The 20,982-nt window shown below is 49.8% G+C and overlaps 1 protein-coding gene across 11 annotated transcripts in view; it reads right to left on the reverse strand.

Annotated features, from left to right (window-relative positions):
• ANO6 (anoctamin 6) overlaps positions 1-12,146 on the reverse strand; it is a 163,293-nt gene extending 151,147 nt beyond the window's left edge. For 6 of the 11 annotated variants that reach the window (XR_012125590.1, XR_005058894.2, XR_005058893.2 and 3 more), the window contains exon 1: positions 11,683-11,847. Coding sequence is in view for 8 of the 11 variants with exons in the window: in XM_037009535.2 (XP_036865430.1) it covers positions 11,683-11,755 (73 nt within the window). In the remaining 3 variants the exon portion in view is untranslated. Of the gene's footprint in view, positions 1-11,682 lie in introns of all 11 variants that reach the window. The other 5 variants (XM_073222852.1, XM_073222849.1, XM_037009526.2 and 2 more) reach the window with 3 other exon arrangements.
• Positions 12,147-20,982: the final 8,836 nt, after the last annotated feature.

Here is a 20,982-nt window from a genome sequence, read left to right on the forward strand (position 1 = left end):
AAGCATGTTTCTGAGAAGTTTGGGCAACTGGGAAAAATGACAAGCGAATTATCAAAACTGAAAAGAACACAGAGTTACCGCTGGACTGACACTAAATGCTCGATTTCAAAGTCCTTCCTGCCTGGGGTCAGCACTGGTTCCAGAGCTCCTGGGACGCTGGGCCGGGAGGGGGAGCACGCGGGGCGCGGGTGGCGTGGGGCCAGGGCCGGAGTCCAGGCAGGGTCAAGGGCCTCGTCAGCCCAGCAGGAAGCTGACTCACAGTGGGGCCCAGACTCCAGAAATCATGAGTCACCCTCAAGGGCAACAGCACCACGGCGGTCACTTCTCTGGGAACTTGGACGGCGCGGGCCTGAGCAAATGTTTTGGAATCCAGCGCTGCGCACCGACACTGGATCGCTCCTTCCTTCTGGGTGGGTTGCTCATGTTTCTGTTCTCAGAGCTCTTTGGTTACCAAGTAAGGCTGATCCTATTTTTCTAGAGTATTTTTAGACCAGCCAAAAACATCAGTAAGAGCTAACCTTTGGGGAAAATGCACTATTAACACCTGAACTCCTTATGCTGAAGGAGAGGGTCCGCGAGCGGTCCACGGCGAGCCCGCCCGCAGACCAGCGCTCAGGACGCACGCGCCATCCGGTTTCACGACCACGCAGCCTCACACATTTCCCCCAACTTCAGAAAACACTTGCTAATTCCCTGCTATAGGCAAGGCCATAGAAGGGATCACAAAAATAACCAAGACCAGAAACACTCGACTTAAACAGAATTAAAAGGTTAAGTTTTGTTAGTTTTCTATCTACAAGAGAAGTGACACTTCAAGAATTCAAAATATTTTTCTAGTCTCTTACAGATAAAGTATACTGGGCTACTATTGACAGTCAAACAACACAGATGAATCTCCAAAGATGTCATGCTCAGAAGCCAGGTACACTGGAGGCGGTGTTTCATATGATTCCGTTTACGGGACGTTCAAGAACAGGCACAACCGCCTGATGGCAGACGGCACTGGGTGCTCACCTGGGTGGGGAGGGTCGGGGGCGGCCACCCCAAGCCCTGCCACCGTGACATGCAGACTGCTTCAGAGTCCAGGGCCATCAAGGCCTAACGACGCAAAGAAACGCTGACCTCCCACCCCACAAACACACAGAAAGAATTTAGGCCGAGGATGTGCCCAGGGAGGCCTACCTCTTCAGGGGGCTGCACCAGCCCGTCAACTAGCTGTGGGAGGCGAGGAGAGGCGCCGCTAGGCCTTAGCATTCCTTCCTGCCCCTCACTGTTTCTGCAGGGCCATCAGGTACTTGACCATTTACTCTCTTCATATTCCTGTGAATTACTTCCCTTCTTTGAAGTCTCAGACCCCGACCCTCTTCTCCTCTGGGGTTTAGGATGATGTGTGCACCTCATCCTCCCTGCCTCGGGAACCCGTGTCTATGGCTTTCCCGTCTGTACCTAATTAAACTTGGCTCTTTTCTCCAGTTATCTGCTCATGTCAATTTGATTCTTACACCAGCTGGAAGAACCTTGACGGGTAGACAAATTTCTTCCTTCCCGACAGGGGAGAAGGCTTGACTGAAAGGACCAGGGAAATGTCCTCTGCCTCGCTTCGGGTGGTGTTTATACACCTGTTAAAGACTAGCAAATTGAGTGAACTGCGCATTTACTGTATATAAAATACGCCTTTTAATGCTGAAAAAAATACCAGTGTACTAAAATATTACCAGGAACAGGGGGTTCAGATAAAAGCACGGCAAAGATTAGCAGTCATATCTCTCAAACCTGACCTCAATGGCACTTATAAAGGAAATATTCCCAATCTGGGCGGCACCAGATGTAATGGCTACAACAATGCCTGATAACATAGTCACACTGCCTGCTAGATTTCAGTCATGTATGAAAGATCCCCAGAGAAAAACAACAGGACTTTCTACACTAAATGAAAAGCATCTGCATCTGGTTGTTGCTGCCCTATCAGCAGGATGGGTTTTAATTTGCATCCTCCATAGTACTTTCTGGGGGACGCTGGCTCTTCCTAGGGGAGGAACTCCAGAGTGACTCTAGTCTCGCCCTTCTCCAGGGGACAGTCCTTGAGGGGCGCGTCAGGGTCCCCGTGGGGCGTTTCCACCCTCACACAAATGCTGATTCATGCCTCAGGGCCTTGGTCATGACTCCCAGCAAAGGTCAGTCATTTCCGGTCAGGCATGAGTCAGAGCCCTGGGCAGCTGGGCAGGGAGCCTGCGGTCCGGGCCCTGGCTGACAACCCAGGAGCGGGCCCCTGTGCGAGCTCCCTGCCCCGTCTAAGCCAGGGAAGGAGAAGGGGGCATGCGGGGCACAGAAGCTCCTGCTCTATCTCCTCCTTCTCTGTCAACTGGGCAGAAACTGCACAGAATTGCTCAGGCCCAACCTCCCGCCCTTCTCCTCTGACTAAGGAAGCGAGGCTCAGGCTAAAAATAGCCACAAAGAAGAATGAAGGGAACTGGGAGTGACCGACCAGGCTTCATTGCCTCCTAACCAGTGCTGGTGTTCTGGTGGACCCACCAAGGAGTTAAGGGGCACAGGACGCACAGCAACACGGGTACCTGATCACCTTTGCAAGGCGCGTGAACAGCTGCAGAAATGAGCACAAACTAAGCTGCCCCTGGAGGAGCCCCAGCACGGTGGGTGCCGGGCGCCTGACACATGGCGGTGGTGTGCACGTCCACCCGGTGTGCATCCTGAGCCTCCCTGTGAACCTGCTTGTTAAAGATGACATTCTAAGGCCATGTTGTTTTTAGATTACGGACATCACAGTGGCACTTGTCAGCCGCCCCCCTCAACTGGCTCTGGGTCCACCAGGTTCTGTCCTCACCTGTGCTGTCCACGCTCCTTCTCACAATCTTTGAATATAATTTGCTGGTGATCTGTGGGCATGTTTGCCTACCCCACAGTCTGTCACTCACTGAGGGCAGAGGCGTTTCTGCCTCATGCGCGGCTGTAGGGCCAGCACACAGATGTGTACGATGGATTTCTGCATGCATCTTGCCTTATTTTCTACTTAGTAGAATACAAGCCCCACTGAAGATGGGACCCTCTCCATTCAGTTCTGTATCCGCAGACCTCAAGTAGCACATGACCTGTAGGAGGCCTTCAGTCAATATTTGCTGAGTTAATAAAGATTGTGAGAGGAGATCCAGTGCTCCGAGCTAAATGAAAGCTCTATGCACATGACTTTAATAAGAACAACAGGCCTGATTTACGGAGGCCGCTGCTAGCAAATTCATGGTCAGCTTTCAAAGGGATTTTGTGTGTGTGCACCAAATAAGCTGGTCAAGACTGTGACTGAACTCTTCAAAATGAGTTCTTGGGAGCATAGACAAGCCGCAGTTTGGGCAGCCGTACCTCTGGGGAAAACCATGGCCAGCACACCACTCAGAGGCCATTAGCCGTGGCCTTCACCTCGGCGCAGGGGAAGGCCTGTCAGAAACGGGTCTCCGCGGCAGGGCGGGCTGCAGTGTGCTGTCACGGAAACCCATCGGAGGTGCTCAGTACTATTTAAACCTACATGGAGGCAGCCTCTGGGACAGGGCAGAGGCTGAAACCCAGCAGACAACAGGAAGGGCAACTCAAGGTGCAGAAACCCAAGGATGGAATCCCGGTGGGTCCCGTGCAAATGTAAAGCAAGGAATCCTAAACTCTACTTTATTTGGGGATAAAAACAGCCTTTCCCTTTCACCTGACCTGCCCAAAAGGAACAGAACTTCTCTCTTGGGTCTGCTGCCGCCAGAGCTGGACACAGGCTGAGTCATCCCCAAACTTCAAACATACAAAGCAAGAAATGTTCTTTCACAAACCTATTCTGAAGACTAGGTAGAGATTATGTTATTCTTTGTATCACTGAGTTCAAAACAATGCACACCACCGGGGGGGAGGGGGTGGGCCTTCAGTCCCAGCATTTTGCTCTGTATCACATTCATCTCTCAAGAGGCTTCGACTTCAAACTTCTCCCTAATATTCAAGGGACAGAAATTTTAGTCTCATGTGCCAATTAAACATTTTAGAATTTTTCCATTTAAAATAACTGACCATTCAGGTGATAAGTAAAAATGACACTTATTTAAAAACTATGCATTAAAAGTTCACATGATCTAGAAAGTCACTCTTGAGACCTTAAGATACTTTTAAAATCTTAAATTTGCTAGATTAACAAATGTTCTCATTTCATAAACAGTTTCTTTAGAGTGGAAGCTGAGCACCATTTACATTTCACTATGAATCCTTATACTGTATTCTTACCTGTCTTAAAATTACACATATTCAGAGGGATGACACAGTTCTACTGTTTAATACATCTACTGGAAAGTCCAATTTAACTTACACCAGTCACATATTTCTCCATTTTTAGTTATTTTATAATGACTACAACTATCTGTTATGTGCCAGGAACTGTCCTTCACCCTTTTATATTTTAATATACTAAATTTTGTAATAGTCCTATAACATCATTATCATTACCTTGTCTGTATTACCATCTCTACATTTTTCTGATACGGAAACTAAGTCTCCAAAGTTATAAGAACCTGGCCAAGGGTTGATCTATGACCAAAGCCCTGACTTTCCAATCCTCCCACATACCTCTTCAATAATCGATACCATTCATGTACCCATTCATTCAATAAGAATGTATTAATCACCTACAGTACACCAGGCACTGTGTTGCCCACTCAGGTGTCCTCATGATGCTCACAGTTTAATGGAAAAGACAGAAGCAACAGTGAACTGTGCACGTGGAAGCAAAGCCTCAGGAGACAGGGAAAATCTCCAGCAAAAACAAGAGGTAGATCTTGGTTAAGAGATGGATAAGAACAGCTACATGTACCATCAATATTACCTAAAAATTATGGAGGGTTTTTGCGTATCAGGGCACCACAGTCCCGCAAAGTTAAGAGTCTCCAAATTATATCATTTATGAGACAATCACCCCTTGCCTAGGTTCTAATACTGGCTGCATTTTCAGAGAAGGGAAAGTTGTCAATCATGCCAGGTCACAAGCTAGTGAATGGTAACATAGTATCGTGCAAGCATCACTTTGCAGAAGCCACACGCTTTTCTTCAATTCCTTTACCTTCAGACACATGTGGGAGGAGATCTGGTGCTCTGAGCTAAATGACAGCTCTATGCACATGACTTTTAAAAGAGCAACAGGCCTGATTTATGGAGGCCGCTGCTGGCACATGTGTCTGCAGTGCCTCCCAGTCATCCTCACCCTCAGCCTGAGGCTTGGCGGGCTGCATGCGTAGGGACGTCAAGCCACACCGGCCAGACAGCGGTAAGGAGACAGGGCTTGGAGCTCTCAGTTAAGACTAGCAGCTCCCAAGACGGCTTTTAGGTAACAGAATTCATTATAATGTGACACTGCAACAGCCACTGAGGAGCAGGGATGAGTGAGACAGACAGAGGGGGGTGAGGGGCTGGCAGCTCCAGGGCCTGAGGAACGCCGTCGCCCCCCCAGCCCAGCCCTGACTTGCCTCCGGGGTGAGGGTCCAGGCCCAAAGCACACGGCACCCACAGGCCTTCCCTGCAGCCACCCTCTCCCCTCCTTCCCGCTCCGCACCCCAACCCTTCACAGGTGCTTTTCATCTTCTCTAGGGACTAAGTTTCCCAAAGAAACCAACCAGCCTGTCTTTCAAATGCCTGGCTTTTCCTAAGCAGCCTGTAAGATGGGCGAACCTACACTGTCCAGTTACCGTTTGTATCGCCTGGGACCCACGCTGCCTTTTGTGGGCCTGTTTGCCTCTTTTGAGAGTCTTATGTTTTACACAAATTCAGCATTCAGGGCTTGTTTAACAAATAACAGTAAAAGTAAACAAAATGATACAACAAATCAATGCAGCTGTTTCAAATCATAAAACAGATTCCAGCAAAACTTTAAATAAGTTAAGGGTCTGACTGACCTTTATCCGCAGGGAGGGTGTGTTACTTTTGTTTAGAATTTAGTGGGGAAAACTTTTTCTTGGAACTTAGCACAAGTCAAAGACAAAATACACTTAAGGTTGTTCTGTGTGATGTCACAAGGAAAATAAGCCACCATTTTGTCTGAAAAGACTATTTTCCCGATAGCTAGATAGACTGTCTGGAGAAATCATAAAAGATTCAATTATGCAAACACAACCTGGTTTATATAAAACAAGCTTTATAAATAAGCCTATAATTTGCATACATGCTTGTGAAAGAACATCTATTTACGAGACTTTGACCTACGGCTAAAGTTTGGCCAAAGTTAAAATAAAAATTATAGAAAAGATCATTTTAGAGACCAATATCTTTTTTTTTCCCAATTTCAAATATTTCTATTTTAAAATAATGTGGGCAGTAATAGAGTTTCCATGTCCTAGATGGAAAGCATTAAATAGAAAAGCAACATCTGGACTTCATAAAAGAATATATTTTCTTCCATTTGTATTTTTGGCTGGTGAATAACTTATTGCAGCAAATTCTTTGAATTGGTATTCAGACATGTAGCCGGGACAGTAATAAACACCATGGCAGAGAAAGTTGCCTATTAACCCCTCGACTGGCCTTCTACGCACATGTTCCATCTGGTGTTTTGGCTGAACAGGACTTGAATTGCTCTTTGGTACATGTCCAAAATATTCCATTGTTGACATTTTCATGTAGTATTCTTTAAAATGGCTGCTTCCTGGGATGGAAGTTAATTAATTTTAGTAGCAGTATTAAAGAGCAAGACAAAACTAAAGGAAAAGAAAGAATCATAACGAGAATGACTTGAGACAATAGCTTGACTGTATTAACTTCTCCGAGTCTCTGTCTTTACATGTAAGTTAACCCATCCGTCAAAAACTACATGTCCTTGAAGGTAATCGGAAATTATGTTTTTCTGTTCTAAAACTAGTGATTTTTACAGACTCAGCCCTGAATGCATTGTATCAAAAGCAGATTAAGTGGCTTATTAAATCTTATGGCATACAAAGCTTTCATTACCATCTAGAAGTCCTTTAACAAATGTTTGTTGAGTATCTACTATAGGGAAAGCATTATGATATTACAGGCTGTGGTGGCATACAAAGGCAAATGAGATTGTGCTTCTCCATCCAAGATTTATATAAGCTTTTTGTTAAGAGGTATTGAATTGGTTACAATACAAAACACAAACTGATAAGTATGATAACAGAATAAGACAAACTCATTTGGAGAGTGGAAACTTTCCTTAAAATAGATTCAGTTTAATCTAACCTGCTACAAATACCACTTTGTTGTTCAAGGCAATCCTTTAACTGAAATCTGGACTGTGGGGTTCTTAATAATGTATAATAATCTCCCCTCAAGAATGACAGAATTTACATGGTATCTCTGACAGAAAACTTCACAGGACTTTTGGTCTAAATTTCTTGGTTTCTAAAGGGAAAAAACATGCACAGCAATCAACATATGTGACTACCGCAACCACTAGAAAAGGGAACGCGGTGTGCGCAGGGCCTTTACTCTTGTTGTGTTTGTGTCTGATCAGAGAAGAGTGAAAATTTTAAGAGGAGGCCACACAACCATCGGATAGCAATCATTTGGCTTGTGAGAACATAGAAGATAAACTGTAACTATGAATTTGAAACCGAAAACAACAAAAGATTTAGGAAAAAGTGCAACACTGACTACGCGTGAAGAGAAAGACTGAGTGTAGTTCGCTTTGTATTTCAGCTGTCATCCTGGGTAGGGAACTCGAACACGCGAACACCGCATCATCCCCTTGCCATCGAGAGTAAGACAAAGGGGGCATCAAGGTTTGTTTATTGAGAAATCCTGCCCCATTCAGGGATGCGCAGGAAATCCTGCTGTCCTGGCCCCATTCCCTCATCCTCCTTCTCACCCTTTCTGGAGCTGGCCAGGCACTGCCTCTGAGAAGCCACCCTGGGTTCTCCTAGGCAAGGTTACACACTTTCTCCTTGGTACCATGACTGGCCTGGTACACATCTTGCTTACAGCCTTCATCACAGATAACTGCAATCATCTACTCACATGTCTGCCTCCTTCCTAGATAGTGAGGTACAGGAGGTCAGGGACCCTGGAACCTAGCAAGTGCCTGGCAGAGCATGGATAATCAACATTTTTATAACGTACGACTGAGGAAATCTCAAAGTGTGAACTCCATTCCAGGCACCAGGGACACAGAAGAGGGGGCCACGGAAATGAAGAGGTGAGTCTGGTATTACTGGGAAGAGGGGTGGTCTGGGCCAAAACAGAGGGGAAAGTGGAAGGCTTATTAGAACAATGGAAACTTCTCCCCTCTGCGCACCTGATCCCCACCTCCACTCCCCACCTGATCCCTTAGCTCAAGTCCTCCCGGGTTCCTCTCTGCCTGCTGGAAGCAGCTGGTCTGAGGTCTCGCAGATGCTGCCCCTTTCCTGAGCTCGCAGACCCACTTCTATTCCCACAGCCCGCAGGCGGCTCTGAACCCGACCGAGAGGAAGGTTTACCTCGACTATGCCCCCCTCGCCAACCCCTTCGCCAACATGCTGCCAGGGAGATGTCTCCAGGAGCAACCATGGTCCTACCCGCCTTTCCCTAAAGTATTCCGGGAGCTCCAAACCACAGAGGGTGGCGTCCAGCATCCATTCACACAGGGTGCCTTCCTCACGGTGCAGCCCCCCTAGCCAGCCCCTCTCTGTCTTCCTGGCTGTGACCGCCCCTCTCCACCCCGGGCAACCATCCGGAGCTCCAGACCCTCCTTCGGTCCTCCAGACCTGCCCGGTCTTCGATGCTGGGACACGGTCCCCCGCCTCCTCCACTCTCTCACTTACTGGAGGGTTGGGGGAGGCGTATGTGTTCCTGCAGGCAGGCAGCCCGGGACCCCCTGGCGCAGCCTAGGCCACAGACCCGCCTCCACACGGGGCCTCCGCCAGCACCAGCGTGGTGAGGGCTGCCACCGCTCCTGCCCCCACAGAGCATCTGCTGGCAGTTGCTGGAGCTGGTTTAGAAAGTAAGTGGCCTTTTGAAAAACTGCCCTCATGCCAACAGCTTGCCTCATCTGCAGACTTTTGAGCACAATTTCTGGTGGCCGTGAGTTAAGCAAATACAGAAAAAAAGCCCATGCTGAGACTGACCATCTTTGATTCTCTAGATCAGTTCATTCCAAACAAGGAGGCGATCCTTACTCTTAAATCACTAAACACACCTTCAAAGTTAATCAGAAACCCACTATTAGAAAGGCCCTAAATCCCAGGCTATTAAAGGGCACATCATCCACGTCTGTATGTAAAACATCTCCATGACAAAACCAGGCACCACAATTAGTTTAAAAAGTTTTTCTTTTTGTCTCTTGCAAATTAGCTGATGACAGATGTTTTCCCCAGGAACTTATGCCAAAATAACTTTCCTGCTCTGAATTATAAAGTTAATATATTTGTAGGGGGATTTCATGGAAATGTTCAGTACCTGAGTGCGTTTTAAATTATACAACTATTAGCAGTGACAATCAAGGCTTAAGAGAAATATGTCCCTCAACAGCTTTAACAAGGCCCTGCATTATAAAACTAGAGGCAGAGGTGAAAATTATGATCTTTCACCCGTCTCCACTCCTGTAGTGGGAAATCGTACATTATTTCATAAAAGGTTGTATACCATCAGCCTTCTGATAAAGGCTTATTATTTTGCAGTGACAAACCTGCCTTGCGTGGTAAACATTTTCTCTTAAAATCACCACGGTCCACATTATATCTCTGTAGAACAACCAAAAATTGCTGAGACCGATTTAAACGATACTTGTTGCCTGACATAAACTATGTCAAACTGACCCCAAATACACACTAAAGTATTAATATCAGTAGCTTACAGTGGGTGGAATGAAGGAGGGGTCAAGACAGTCCGTGCTTTCTTAAATACATCTACGCTGCTTGAGTTAATAGGAGCAGCATAAGTCACACCTGTAAGCAGAAATGAGAGTCTATTGCCACACATTTTATGATCCTCTTCAGGTCAACACAGACTAGACCAAGCTGGTTTTCTTTCTAAACTGAGATCTATTGATGACATAGTAGAGCTCAGAATCTCTTGCTTATTTCCTTATTTACAATAATCAATATTATCAATGCCCCTCACCATAACAAACTATTGTGCTCATAAGACTGTATTACATTGTATTATAACTATTTAAAGTTTGCTATGGTTCATATTTTATATGATCATGATTTACTACTTAAGCCTACTAAATAGGAACATTGTGCATCGTCTGACAGCCACAGTGGCCAGGTGGTTAAGTGCCTCGATCCGCACAGGTCTTCCTCATCCCAGAACCTGGGTTTGAGTCTTAGCCAGCGGTGTGAGAAGCAAGGGAGGTCCACCTGTGAGCTTGGGTTTTTCTCTCTTATAAAAAGAATATTATTTGCTCCCTCCGTAAAGATGGATGCTTATAGGGGAGTGAAAGGTAAAGCGTGGGGTACAGTCCCTCTATTTAATTGGTCCTGGTCAAAGAGGAAGTTACCAAGTTTTCTGGGCTTAAAAAGCAGTGCCTACAGTGGCCCAGATAAAGAAAGAACAGCTACAGATGGATAGAGACGTACTGTGTGTACACACACACACACACACACACACACACACGTATGCGGCCATGAGGAAGGAAACCCAGCTGTGGGTGGAACTTGAGGATATCATGCTAAGTGAGTGAGTCAGACAAAACAAACACTATGATTTTACTTATTTGTGAAACTTCAAAAAGCTGAAGTCACAGAAATGGTAAAATGAGGGTGTAGACATAGAAATGTTGATCAGAGTACAAACTTTCAGTTATGAGTAAGTTCTGAGGATCTATGCACATCTTGGCGACTACTTGAAAGCTGTTAAGAGTAGATCCTAAATGTTCTCACCACAAAAACAAAGGTCATTGTGTGACCGCGTGGAGCTGTTAACACGATAGTATAACCGTGTTGGGATACACAGCACATCAAACCAAGTGTGGTACCCCTTAAATTCACACCCTGTCATGTCAGTTACAGCTCAACAGAGCTGGAAAAATAGAACCCAGAACACAACGGAGCAGGGCCTAAAACGTGAAACGAAGAAAAACCACACCCCATTCCGAAAATCAAGCTACTTCTAAAGTTACTAGAGAAGAAACGAGGGCTTCGGGATACGAGAAGAACGGCTAAGTCTTAAACTGACTCGGCGTCCAGGACCCCACGCGGAGCCGGCAGAGCGGACCGGAGCGGGGATCTGACCGCCAGCCTGGAGGGACCCAGCGGCCGGCCTCCTCCCGCAGGCTCCCGGCGGGGCCCTGCCTCCCCCGGTGGAAGAGGACCCCCACCCCCGCACGCCCCCCGCCCGTCCTCGGTTCCCCGCGCGCAGCTCTCCCTTGGTTCCACCTACAGATGCCAAGCATTCTAGCCCCAGCGAGAAGCGGGGCGCCCCGGGCGTGCTCCCCAAGACGTGGGGCTCGCCCGAGCACGAAACGCCCGGGGCGCGCCCCGCCCCGGCGACTGCGGCCCCTGCGGGCTCGGCGGCCGCGCACAGAGCCCCGCACATCAGGCCCCGGGCCCCGCCCCGGGCCCCCGGGCCGCGCGCTGCTTCCACTTTGCGGGGTCCCGGGCCCCCGCCCCGCCGGCGGAGGGGACGCCCCGCGAGCCGCGGAACCGGGACACCGCGCGGAAGGCGCCCGCGGCCCTCGGAGCTGCAGCGGGTCCCCGGCTGCCCCCCGCGTGGGCTCACCGATGTCGCCGTCCTCGTCTTCATCCTCCTCCGGCTCCATTTCGAGCAGCACGTCCCGGGTCATCACCGGCATGGCTCCCCGGAAGGCGGCTCCCAGCGCGCCGCGGAGTCGGGGCTCCGGGTTCCGGAGCGGCTCGGGGGCCGCGGGCGGGGGCGCCGGGCGGGGTGGGGCGGGGCCCGGGGAGGTGGGAGGGGCGGAGGCGGGGCTCCGGGCGGGGGTGCCTGCGCTCCGGAAAGCCGAGCCCAGCGCCGGAGGCGACCGCGGGCCACCGGGCGGCCGCACTGAGCATGCCCGGTGGGGGCGCGGCCGGCGCTCGGGGGGAAGCGGGGGCGCCAGACCCCCGGTCTTGCCAGGCCCTCGGGGGGGTAGTGGGCGTCCCCGTCCAGCGTCCGGGGACCGGCAGCCGGGGGAGGCGAGGGGCTGGGGTTGGGCCGCGATCCCCGGGCGTTTACGGGTGCGAGGACGCCCTCAGCCCCAGGGTCCCACGGGACGCCCTGGACGGGGAGGCGCCGCCGACCCCGCGGAGCCGCTGGCGCGCGGGCACCCCGAGGGGCAAGCGTCTGCTGCCTTCAGCAGGTGCGCAGGGAGCGCGCTGCGGGGTTGGGAACGGAGGCGAATCTAGGTCGCAAGCGACAAAGACAGTGAGCTCCACAGAAACGCTTTCACAGAGGCAGTATTTCCGCCAAGGCGAGGGTGGGAGGCCGGAGAAGCGCCCCCACCCCGCGAGCGCGCCCGGGGAGGCGTGGAGAGACGGCCACCGCGCCTGCAGCCGGTTTGGACCACGAAAGCCCGGTCCTCCGTGTCAACACGGCGAAAGGGCCGAAGACCTGGTCAGTGGTCAGATGTCAGCTCTGCTCGAAGGCAGCCGCGCCCCTGGAGCCCGCGGGGAGCGACAGGACAAAGGATTTCTGCTTTGAAGACGAATAGGCTAGTCGACCTGCAGATCCCTGGGACTGTACGTCGGCAGAACTTGTTTGAAAGAAGCTGGTGAATTCAGATGGGTTAATTTTGACTTCTCAAAAAGGCTAGAAGTTGTATTTCAAATCCTTTTTATAGGCATTGCCTAACACTTAGCATTGAAACTTTTTTATTTTTCCACTGTTACCAAAATTACTATAATTACAATAAAAACTAGGTTGACACTAAATCTGTGCCTTTTATCCTCCCATATACTTATTTTTGGTGTTTTCATATTAAAGAAAGAAAACATTGCGACCAATCAAGCGGAAAAACAGCCACAAATAGGTGTTATAAGACGTGTGGAAATTACTTTTAAGAAAATATCCAGGAAACATTGTTTACTTCTTAAAGAAAAAGGAGAATTGTTTTTAATATGAAGAGAAAATAATACAGTACTCTGAAAACAGGGAGAAAATAAAAGATGGGGGAATAAAGAAGAAAAAAATAAGAAAACTTTCCTTTTTAGTGAACTCTCTGCCAAAAGCTTATGGGAACTACTAAAGTAGAAATCCCAGAGATATGTTAGTTACATAATCAGTTTTCACAAATTTCATTAACAAATGTATATATATAATGCTTTTTATGTACTAAGGCACAGTTCAAAATGTTTTACAGCCTGTCATGTAACCCTTACAACAATCCTAAGAGTTGCTACCACCCTTTTGGGGCACAGGACAACTGAGTAACTTGTCCAGAAACACACAAGGGACTAAGTGGCAAGGCTGGGATTCAAACCCAAGCCTTAGCTGGTTCCAAAATCTGCTCTCTTAGCCACTTTATAAACCACCTCTAAAGACATTCCTGAATCCATTTTTTTTTAATTACTCCCCCCACCCCCCACTCCCCTGGCCTATGAATTTGAAGCTCTCAAAGTCTAAGCTCCCCAACAGTTCACTCACCAAGTGGTCTGGTTTTTATGGCCTGAAACTTTGCTCAAAGTTAATGAGTAGTTATAAATTCTTGTGGTTGATTTTGCAACAGTTTCTGTGAGTCACTTGAAATGGTTCACAGATTTCAGTTTACATTTTTCTTGTTTGATAAATGTTGCAGAGACTTTGCTAGCCTTGTATGTAAAGGTGACTGTGGGAAGGGAAGTGAATTATTTACTTTGCTGTGAGACTTGTTGGTAAATCTCCATTCTTTCATTTAATCCACTTTAGTTCCTGAAGCTTCTCTCATGCATTATTCTTTTCGACTAGTATGCTTCAAAAATAATCAAGGTAATAGGCCTATTTAAGAACCACCCCCTTGACCCTGAAAAATTACCATCTATACCATGAATAGTTCGTGAAAAATGTGCTAACAGTATGTGGCCAGGTTCTTGGGTCTGCAAAGCTTTCCAAGTTGGGGGTCCTAGACCAGGTCTTTCCTCCTTCATGGGCCTTCTGAGCGATCATGACCTTGGCCACGGGACGCTCTTCTTCTGCCCATCCCTTAAGTTTGGTGCTTCTCACCCTTCCGTCCTTAGGCCTCTTCTCATCCGTCCCTATCAAACTCAGTCCTACAGCTTCGCCATCTATTATAAGCAGGGCTGATATCAGGGCAAACAGGTAACTCACACAGGATCCTGTGCTCAGAGAGCTCAGTGCTTGGAGTCCTGATGCTCTGTGATCGCCAGCTTGAAATTCTTAACAATGTCATCTTCCAGTTTTTGTTTTATAAGTTGGTGGAGTGAGACAATGGAGCCGCCTCTGCACATGTAGTCTGCTTCCTACCACCTCTCTGCCTCCCTGGGACATGTTCCCCGCTGCTAGCTGCTCCCATCCCCTGGTACTTCAGCCCTGCCCACCCTGGACCAGGACCACCAGGACAGGGGGAACCTGCGCACAGGGGAAGCAGGGTCATGTGCCCTGGTGTCAGGGTGGGGCACGGCAGCCACTGTTCCTGCCCTGGAGTGGCAGGGCCACCACACATCCAGTGGGCAACTCCCTGGGGACAAGCCTGCTGCCCACTGCCCGTGTGAATGCATCCTGGCGTGGACGTTGCAGTCTCTTGAAGGTTGTCCCTCCAATGTGGTTTGGAGCAGAGAGTCCATGGAAGGGGAGACGCCTGGTTTACATTCCCCACCGTCAGCCAGAGCTTTGCCTGCAGCCCTACAGATGGGTGAGAGGGCCCCCAGTGGCTCGCTTCACGTGCCCTTTGAACAGAGACCCTGTGTTTCTGCCTTGCACTGGGCCTTGCACATGGTAGCACTGGCCCTGATTCCTGATCCAGCCCAGATCTCCCTTCTGCGTTGCAAATGATGTATCTGCATGTGTGCTGGAAATCTCCACTTGGATATTTCTTAGACATTTCAAATTCAGCAGGTCCAAGCTTAATTTATCATCTTTGCCCCAAACCTGTTTCCCCAAACCCAGGGATGGCACAAAGTAGTTACACAAGCCAATAATCTGAGAATCATCTTGAATCCGTCCTTCTTTCTCACCCCCCATATTCAACCAGTGGCTGAACCCTGTTGCAGCCACCTCCTGGATGCTGCAGACACGTCCTGCATTTGTTATCTGGTGCAGCACGCCGCTTCAGCAGAGACCTGAGGTAAGTAAGAGATTGAGACAGCGACTGTCTGGGGGAGCCGCATGTCAGCGGGGAGGGAAAGGCAGTCAGAAGTCCCAAAGGGCAACGGCGGCGAGGTCATGGCGACCGGGGCATCTGGGGCATACCTGGGGTCTGGTCTGGGTTCTCCAGCTCCTACTCACGGCGGCTCCCGCTGCGGTCACCTGAGAGCTTGACTGGGCCCTGAGACCTGCCTCTCGGGTAGCTCACCGCCAGGGAGCTCCTGTTTTCCCTTCCTACGTGGGCCAGCCTGGGGGCTGCTCGGGCATCCTCGCTACCTGACATCATCTTCCCCGGCCATGACCAAGCCAAGAGACTGGGCAAGGTGGAAGCCAGAACATCCTCCGTGTCCTGACTTTGTAAGTCACACATTGTTGTCACTGCCACTGGATACACAGATCAACGAGCCCTACTCACAGGGGGAGAGGTTGATGCACAAGCCAAGACCACCGGAGACAGCAAGTGCAGGGCCAACCTGGCTGGCTGTCACACACCTGCCCTGTCCCTGTGTGATGCACAACTGCCCTGCTCTGTGTGATGCTCACCTGCCCTGTAGGATGCACACCTGCCCTGTCCCTGGGTGATGCTCACCTGCCCTGTCCCTGTAGGATGCACACCTGCCCTGTCCCTGCAGGATGTCACCTGTCCTGTCCCTGTAGGATGCACACTGCCATCACCCTTCATTCTTGGTTACTAAGAACTGTATGCACCACCTTCCTGGGTGTTGGGGATTCAGTAGTAAAAGCCAGAAACAAAGACAGACAACATCCCTGCACTCAGGACTTGCTATTCAGGTGGACAGAGACGAATAAGTGCATGTCAGGAAATGACGGGTATTAGTGAGAAAAATGAAGTAGGCAAGAGCGATAGAGACATTAGAGGGACAGAGGTGGGCCAGGGTTTTGTAAGGAGTGGTTAGGGAGAGCCACTCGATAAGGTGACATTTCACCAGAGACCTGGAAAGTGAGGGAACAAAACATGTAAGTCCCTGAAGAACAGAATGTAAGGAGCAGGAAATCTAAGTGCAGAGGTTTGAAAACAGCCTCCATTCTCCCAGTCACTCAGGTCCCACCCCTGCAGTGATCCTAGACCCCCGCCCCTTTTTTTTCTCATACCCATATTCAGTACAGAAGAAACTCATCAGATCTACCTCAGAAAAGGCTTATATATAAACATAAACTTCCAAGCAGATAAGATTGCTCAGAAAGTTAATCTACATAATGAGATAAGGTCCAGGGACTGAGCTCCCAGGCCCCGCGCTCCCCACACTTGCTCAGGAAACGGAGGAAGAGGCAGCAGAAGCCGGGGGTGGGGTGGGGGGCGGGGGAAGGGGTGTCCAGGGAGGAATGAGGAGCTAGAAAAGGGTGAGGTGGGTGAGGTGGAGTTAAAAGTTTTCAAACAAGGAGGAAACCACCTCCTCTGTCAATCCGATAAGATGGTTTCGTAAAGATTTCAGAATTTCTTGTAGCTCGAGGATGCAGAGGACTGGCCAGTGGACTCAGCAATGGGTGGGCCCTGGCAACCTCAGCAGTTTCAGAGAAGCGATAAGGGACGAAGGTCTGGAAGGTGTTTTTCCCAAGCGATCCTCCGGTTCTGACTGTGTCCCACAGTCAACTCCGGCTAGAGACGGTGTCGGGTCCCCCAGCTAGGGGCTCAGTCCCTCAAAACCGCACCCTCCACGTCGGATGCCGATCGCAGGTCCGGGCGGCACCTGAGCTTCTGACCTATGGACCACAGGCTGGAGGTTCTCGACCCCCGGCTTGGGTTTGATTTGCTAGGGCAGCTCACGAACTCAGAACATTAACCTAGGGTTACCAGTTCACTGCGGAGGAATTTATAAAGGACGGCCGGATAAAGAGGTGCATAGGGTAGAATCCAGAAGGGTCCTGGGCATAGAGGCTTCTGTCCCCGTGGAACAGGGGTGCACCACCCTCCCAGCGCGTAGATAGGCCCACCAACTCGGGGGCTCCGCCGGTCCTGTTCAGAGGTTTTCACAGGGTTTGACGGCAGCACCCCCACCCCCACCCCACACATGCTTCCCCCTCAGAGGTCGGGTGGGCAGAAGGCTCCACCCTCTGATCTCTTCGTCCTTCTGGTGGCCAGCGCCATCCTGAGGCCACCAGGGCACCACACTGAGTCACCTCATTAGCATAAGCTCGAAGGGGCTCCTTACACAGGACAAACGACCCTGTTATCGCTCAGAAAACTCCAGGAGTTGAGGAGGTTTTGCCAGGAACAAGAGACCAGATTTACTTCTTATCCACAGGCTCACAGAAGAAAGAAGGTAGAGGCAGAGGTGACAATGACTTTAGACAACTCTTTGGAGGCGACTTCAAGCCCTTTGAGACCCATGAACTCGAGGCTTCACCTCTACTTGGATTCCAATAGGCAATTACAGTTTAACATCCAAACGTCAAACCCTTGATCTTCCTCCCTAACCCCGGTCTTCCCATAGTCTCTGTCTCAGAACTCAGAACTCCACCCTCCTGGGGCTGAGCCCAGCCCTGGGGTCGGCTCCGACGCCCCCTCCCTTGTGTCTTCTCTGTGCCCTCTGTCGGCAGGTGCTCTGAAGTCTATCAGATAATCTGGAGCAGGACCCCGACACCCGTCCTCACCACCGACACCTCATCTCTCACACCACCCTCTCTGACTCGGATCGTTGTTTCGTCTGACTTCCCTGCCTTTGTTCCCCCTCATTCCATCCTCCACCAGTAGCCAAAGTGATACTTTTAAACAGTACGTCAGATGGTATTCCTCTGCTCGTGCTACCGACAGCTCCCCGTTCCAGCTATAGGAAAATCTAAGGTGTTTGCAAAGCCACTCTGTTTAAATTGCAAAATTTCTGGAGTCACCCTATATTGTTGTACAAGACGTTCACACAGGTTACCTGGTTGAGGGGAGCAAAATGAGGCTGAAAGCCAGCTCAGGCTCTGCTTGCCAAGCCACGTGCCCGTCTGCCTGCTTCCCTGTGGGGTGTCCTGACTCCTCTTACACACCACATCATTTGTTTACGTGCTCTGTTTATTACCTACCTTCACCAACAGAGTAAGCTCCGTGAGAGGGGTGTTTATTACTGTGTCCCTAGCACATAGTACGTTCTCAATAAGTATCTAATTTGAACTCAGGCTTTCTGTAAAAGGTAGTAGAGAGCTGCAGTAGGAGATGAGGGGTAAGGGGGCTGTACGGGAAAGAGAAGGGAAAGCCGCTCTGTGGGTCAGTGTGATGTCAGAGACGAGATGTCAGTGATGGTGGGGTGTCTGATCGGTGATCTTTGATGTTATTATAATTGTTCTGGGGCGCACGAACCACGCCCATACATGCTGATGAGCTTAACCCAGAGACACTGAGGGTGTTCTGACAGCTCCACCGACTGGCTGTCCCCATCTCTCTCCCAGTCCATGGACCTCCCTCCCTATCCCCTGAGACACCGTGATACTGACATCAGGCCAGTCTATAACCCTACAATGGCCTCTAAGCGGTCAGGTGAAAGGAGAGTCGCACGCCTCCTACTTTAAATCAAAAGCTGGAAACAATTGAGCTTATTAGTAGGGAGGGTGTCTCCAAAGCCAGCTGAAAGCCTGGGTCTTGCACCAAACAGCCACATTGTGATGCAAAGGGAAGGTTCTTAGAGGAAATTACAGTGCTGCTCAGTGAGCACACGGATGACAGGAGAGGGAAACCTCCTTCCTGCTGATGGGGAGAAAGTGCCAGTGTTCTGGGCAGAAGATCAAACCAGCCCCAACAGTCCCTGTAGCCAAAGCCTAATCCAGAGCGAGGCCCTGACTCTCTTCAAGTCCAGGGAGGCTGAGAGAGGGGAGGAGGCTGCAGGAGAAAAGCTGGGAGCTGGCAGAGGCTGGGTCAGGAGGTTTAAGGAAAGAAGGCGTCTCCATAAGTAAAAGTGCAGGGGAAGCAGCAGGTGCTGACGGAGAAGCTGCAGCAAGTCACCCAGAAGATCAGCTGAGATAATGAGTGAAGGTGGCCACAGTAAACGACAGGTCTTCAGTGTAGACAGAACAGCCTTCTTTTGGAAGAAGATGCCGTCTAGGATGCTGTTCATAGCTGGAGAGGAGAAGTCAGCGCCTGGCTTCCAAGCTTCCAAGGACAGGCTGACCCCCTTGTCGGGGCTAATGCAGCTGGTGACTTTAAGTAGGGGTCAGTGCTCACTGACCTTCTGAAAATCCTGGGGCCCTTAGGAATTCTGCTAAATCTACTCTGCCTGTGCTCTAGAAATGGAACAGCAAACCGGACGACAGCACATCTGTTTACAATACGATTTACTCAATATTTTAAGCCCACTCTTGAGATCTGCTGCTCAGAAGAAAGCGTCCTTTCCAAGCATTCCTGCTCACCGACGGTGCACCTGGTCACCAGGAGCCCTGGCGGAGATGTGCGATGAGACGGGTGTTGTTTCATGCCTGCTGCCCGACACCCATTCTGCAGCCCACGGATCAAGGAGTATTTCCAATCTCAAGTCTTATTATTTAAGAAATGCTTTCACAAGGCTGGAGCTGCCATAGGCGGGGATTCCTCTGATGATCTGGGCCACGCTAACTGAAACCTTCTGGAAAGGATTCCCCGTCCTGGATGCCACGACCAACACCCACGATTCACGGGAAAAGGTCACAACACCAACATGAACATGAACAGGAGTTTGGAAGAAGCTGCTTCCAACCCCCATGGAGGACGCCGAGGGGCTCGGGCTTCAGGGGCGGAAGTCACGGCAGATGCGGCGGAAGCAGCGGGAGAGCGAGACCCGGAAGTGGGACCTGAGGACGGGGCCGAATCCCTGCATCTCAGGAGCTGCTCCTTATGGATGAGTAAAAAAATAAAGTGGTTTCTTGAGGAGGAATCTACTCCTGAAGATGCTATAAAGATTGTTGAAATGACAGCAAAGGATTCAGAATATGACATAAACTTAGCTGATAGAGCAGCAGCAGGTGCGAGAGGACTGACTCCAGTGTTGAAAGAAGTTCTGTGGGTGAAATGCTACCAGGACAGCACCACACGCTAGAGAGAAATCGTTCATGAAAGGAGGAGCCCCTCGATGCTGCAAACTCCACTGTTGTCTTATTTTTAGCAATGGCCGTAGCCACCCAGCCTTCAGCACCCCCCACCCTGATCAGCCAGCAGCCTCCCACATCAAGGCAGGACTCTCCACCAGCAAAAAGATCATGAATCACTGGGAGCTCAGAGGATGGTTAGAATTTTTTGCAATGTAGTATTTGATTAAGGTATGCACATTGTTTTTTAAGACATAAAGCTATTGCACACTAACAGACTACAGTAGAGTGTAAACATGACTTTTTTATGTTCTGGAAAACCAAAAACGTTCCCTGGATTCCCTTTGCTGCAGTGGCCTGGAGGCGAGCCTGCGGTACCTACGAGGAGCGCCTGTGTATTAGCTTCTGAGATGGAATCGTTTCAGCAGGCCAGTGACCTTCGGAAATGGGTATTTGTAAAGAACACTTACTCATGTGTTGATTTTCATTTATTATTTTCAGCAATTACCTATTTCCCCCTGTAGATTATCATAGAAGGAATCTCACAGAATCTAAAGCCTCATAGCATTAGCGGACAGCTCCGAGTGACTGCTCCGTACGCATGTTTTTGACAAGTGCTAAAGCCCTTTTGGTTGAGTCAGGACAGAATCAAAGTGCTGCCCTGGAGTGGCGCTGTTAGTCCAGTTCAATGTTACATTTTCCTCCCAAAATGGCCCCGAGGCCTCTCAAGATCTGGGGGCCACAGGGGCAAACCCTTGGGTTTCTGCTTTTTCCGTGAGGCCTTTG

Source organism: Manis javanica, chromosome 15 (assembly GCF_040802235.1).
Source record: "Manis javanica isolate MJ-LG chromosome 15, MJ_LKY, whole genome shotgun sequence".
Classification (NCBI taxonomy): Eukaryota; Metazoa; Chordata; class Mammalia; order Pholidota; family Manidae; genus Manis; species Manis javanica.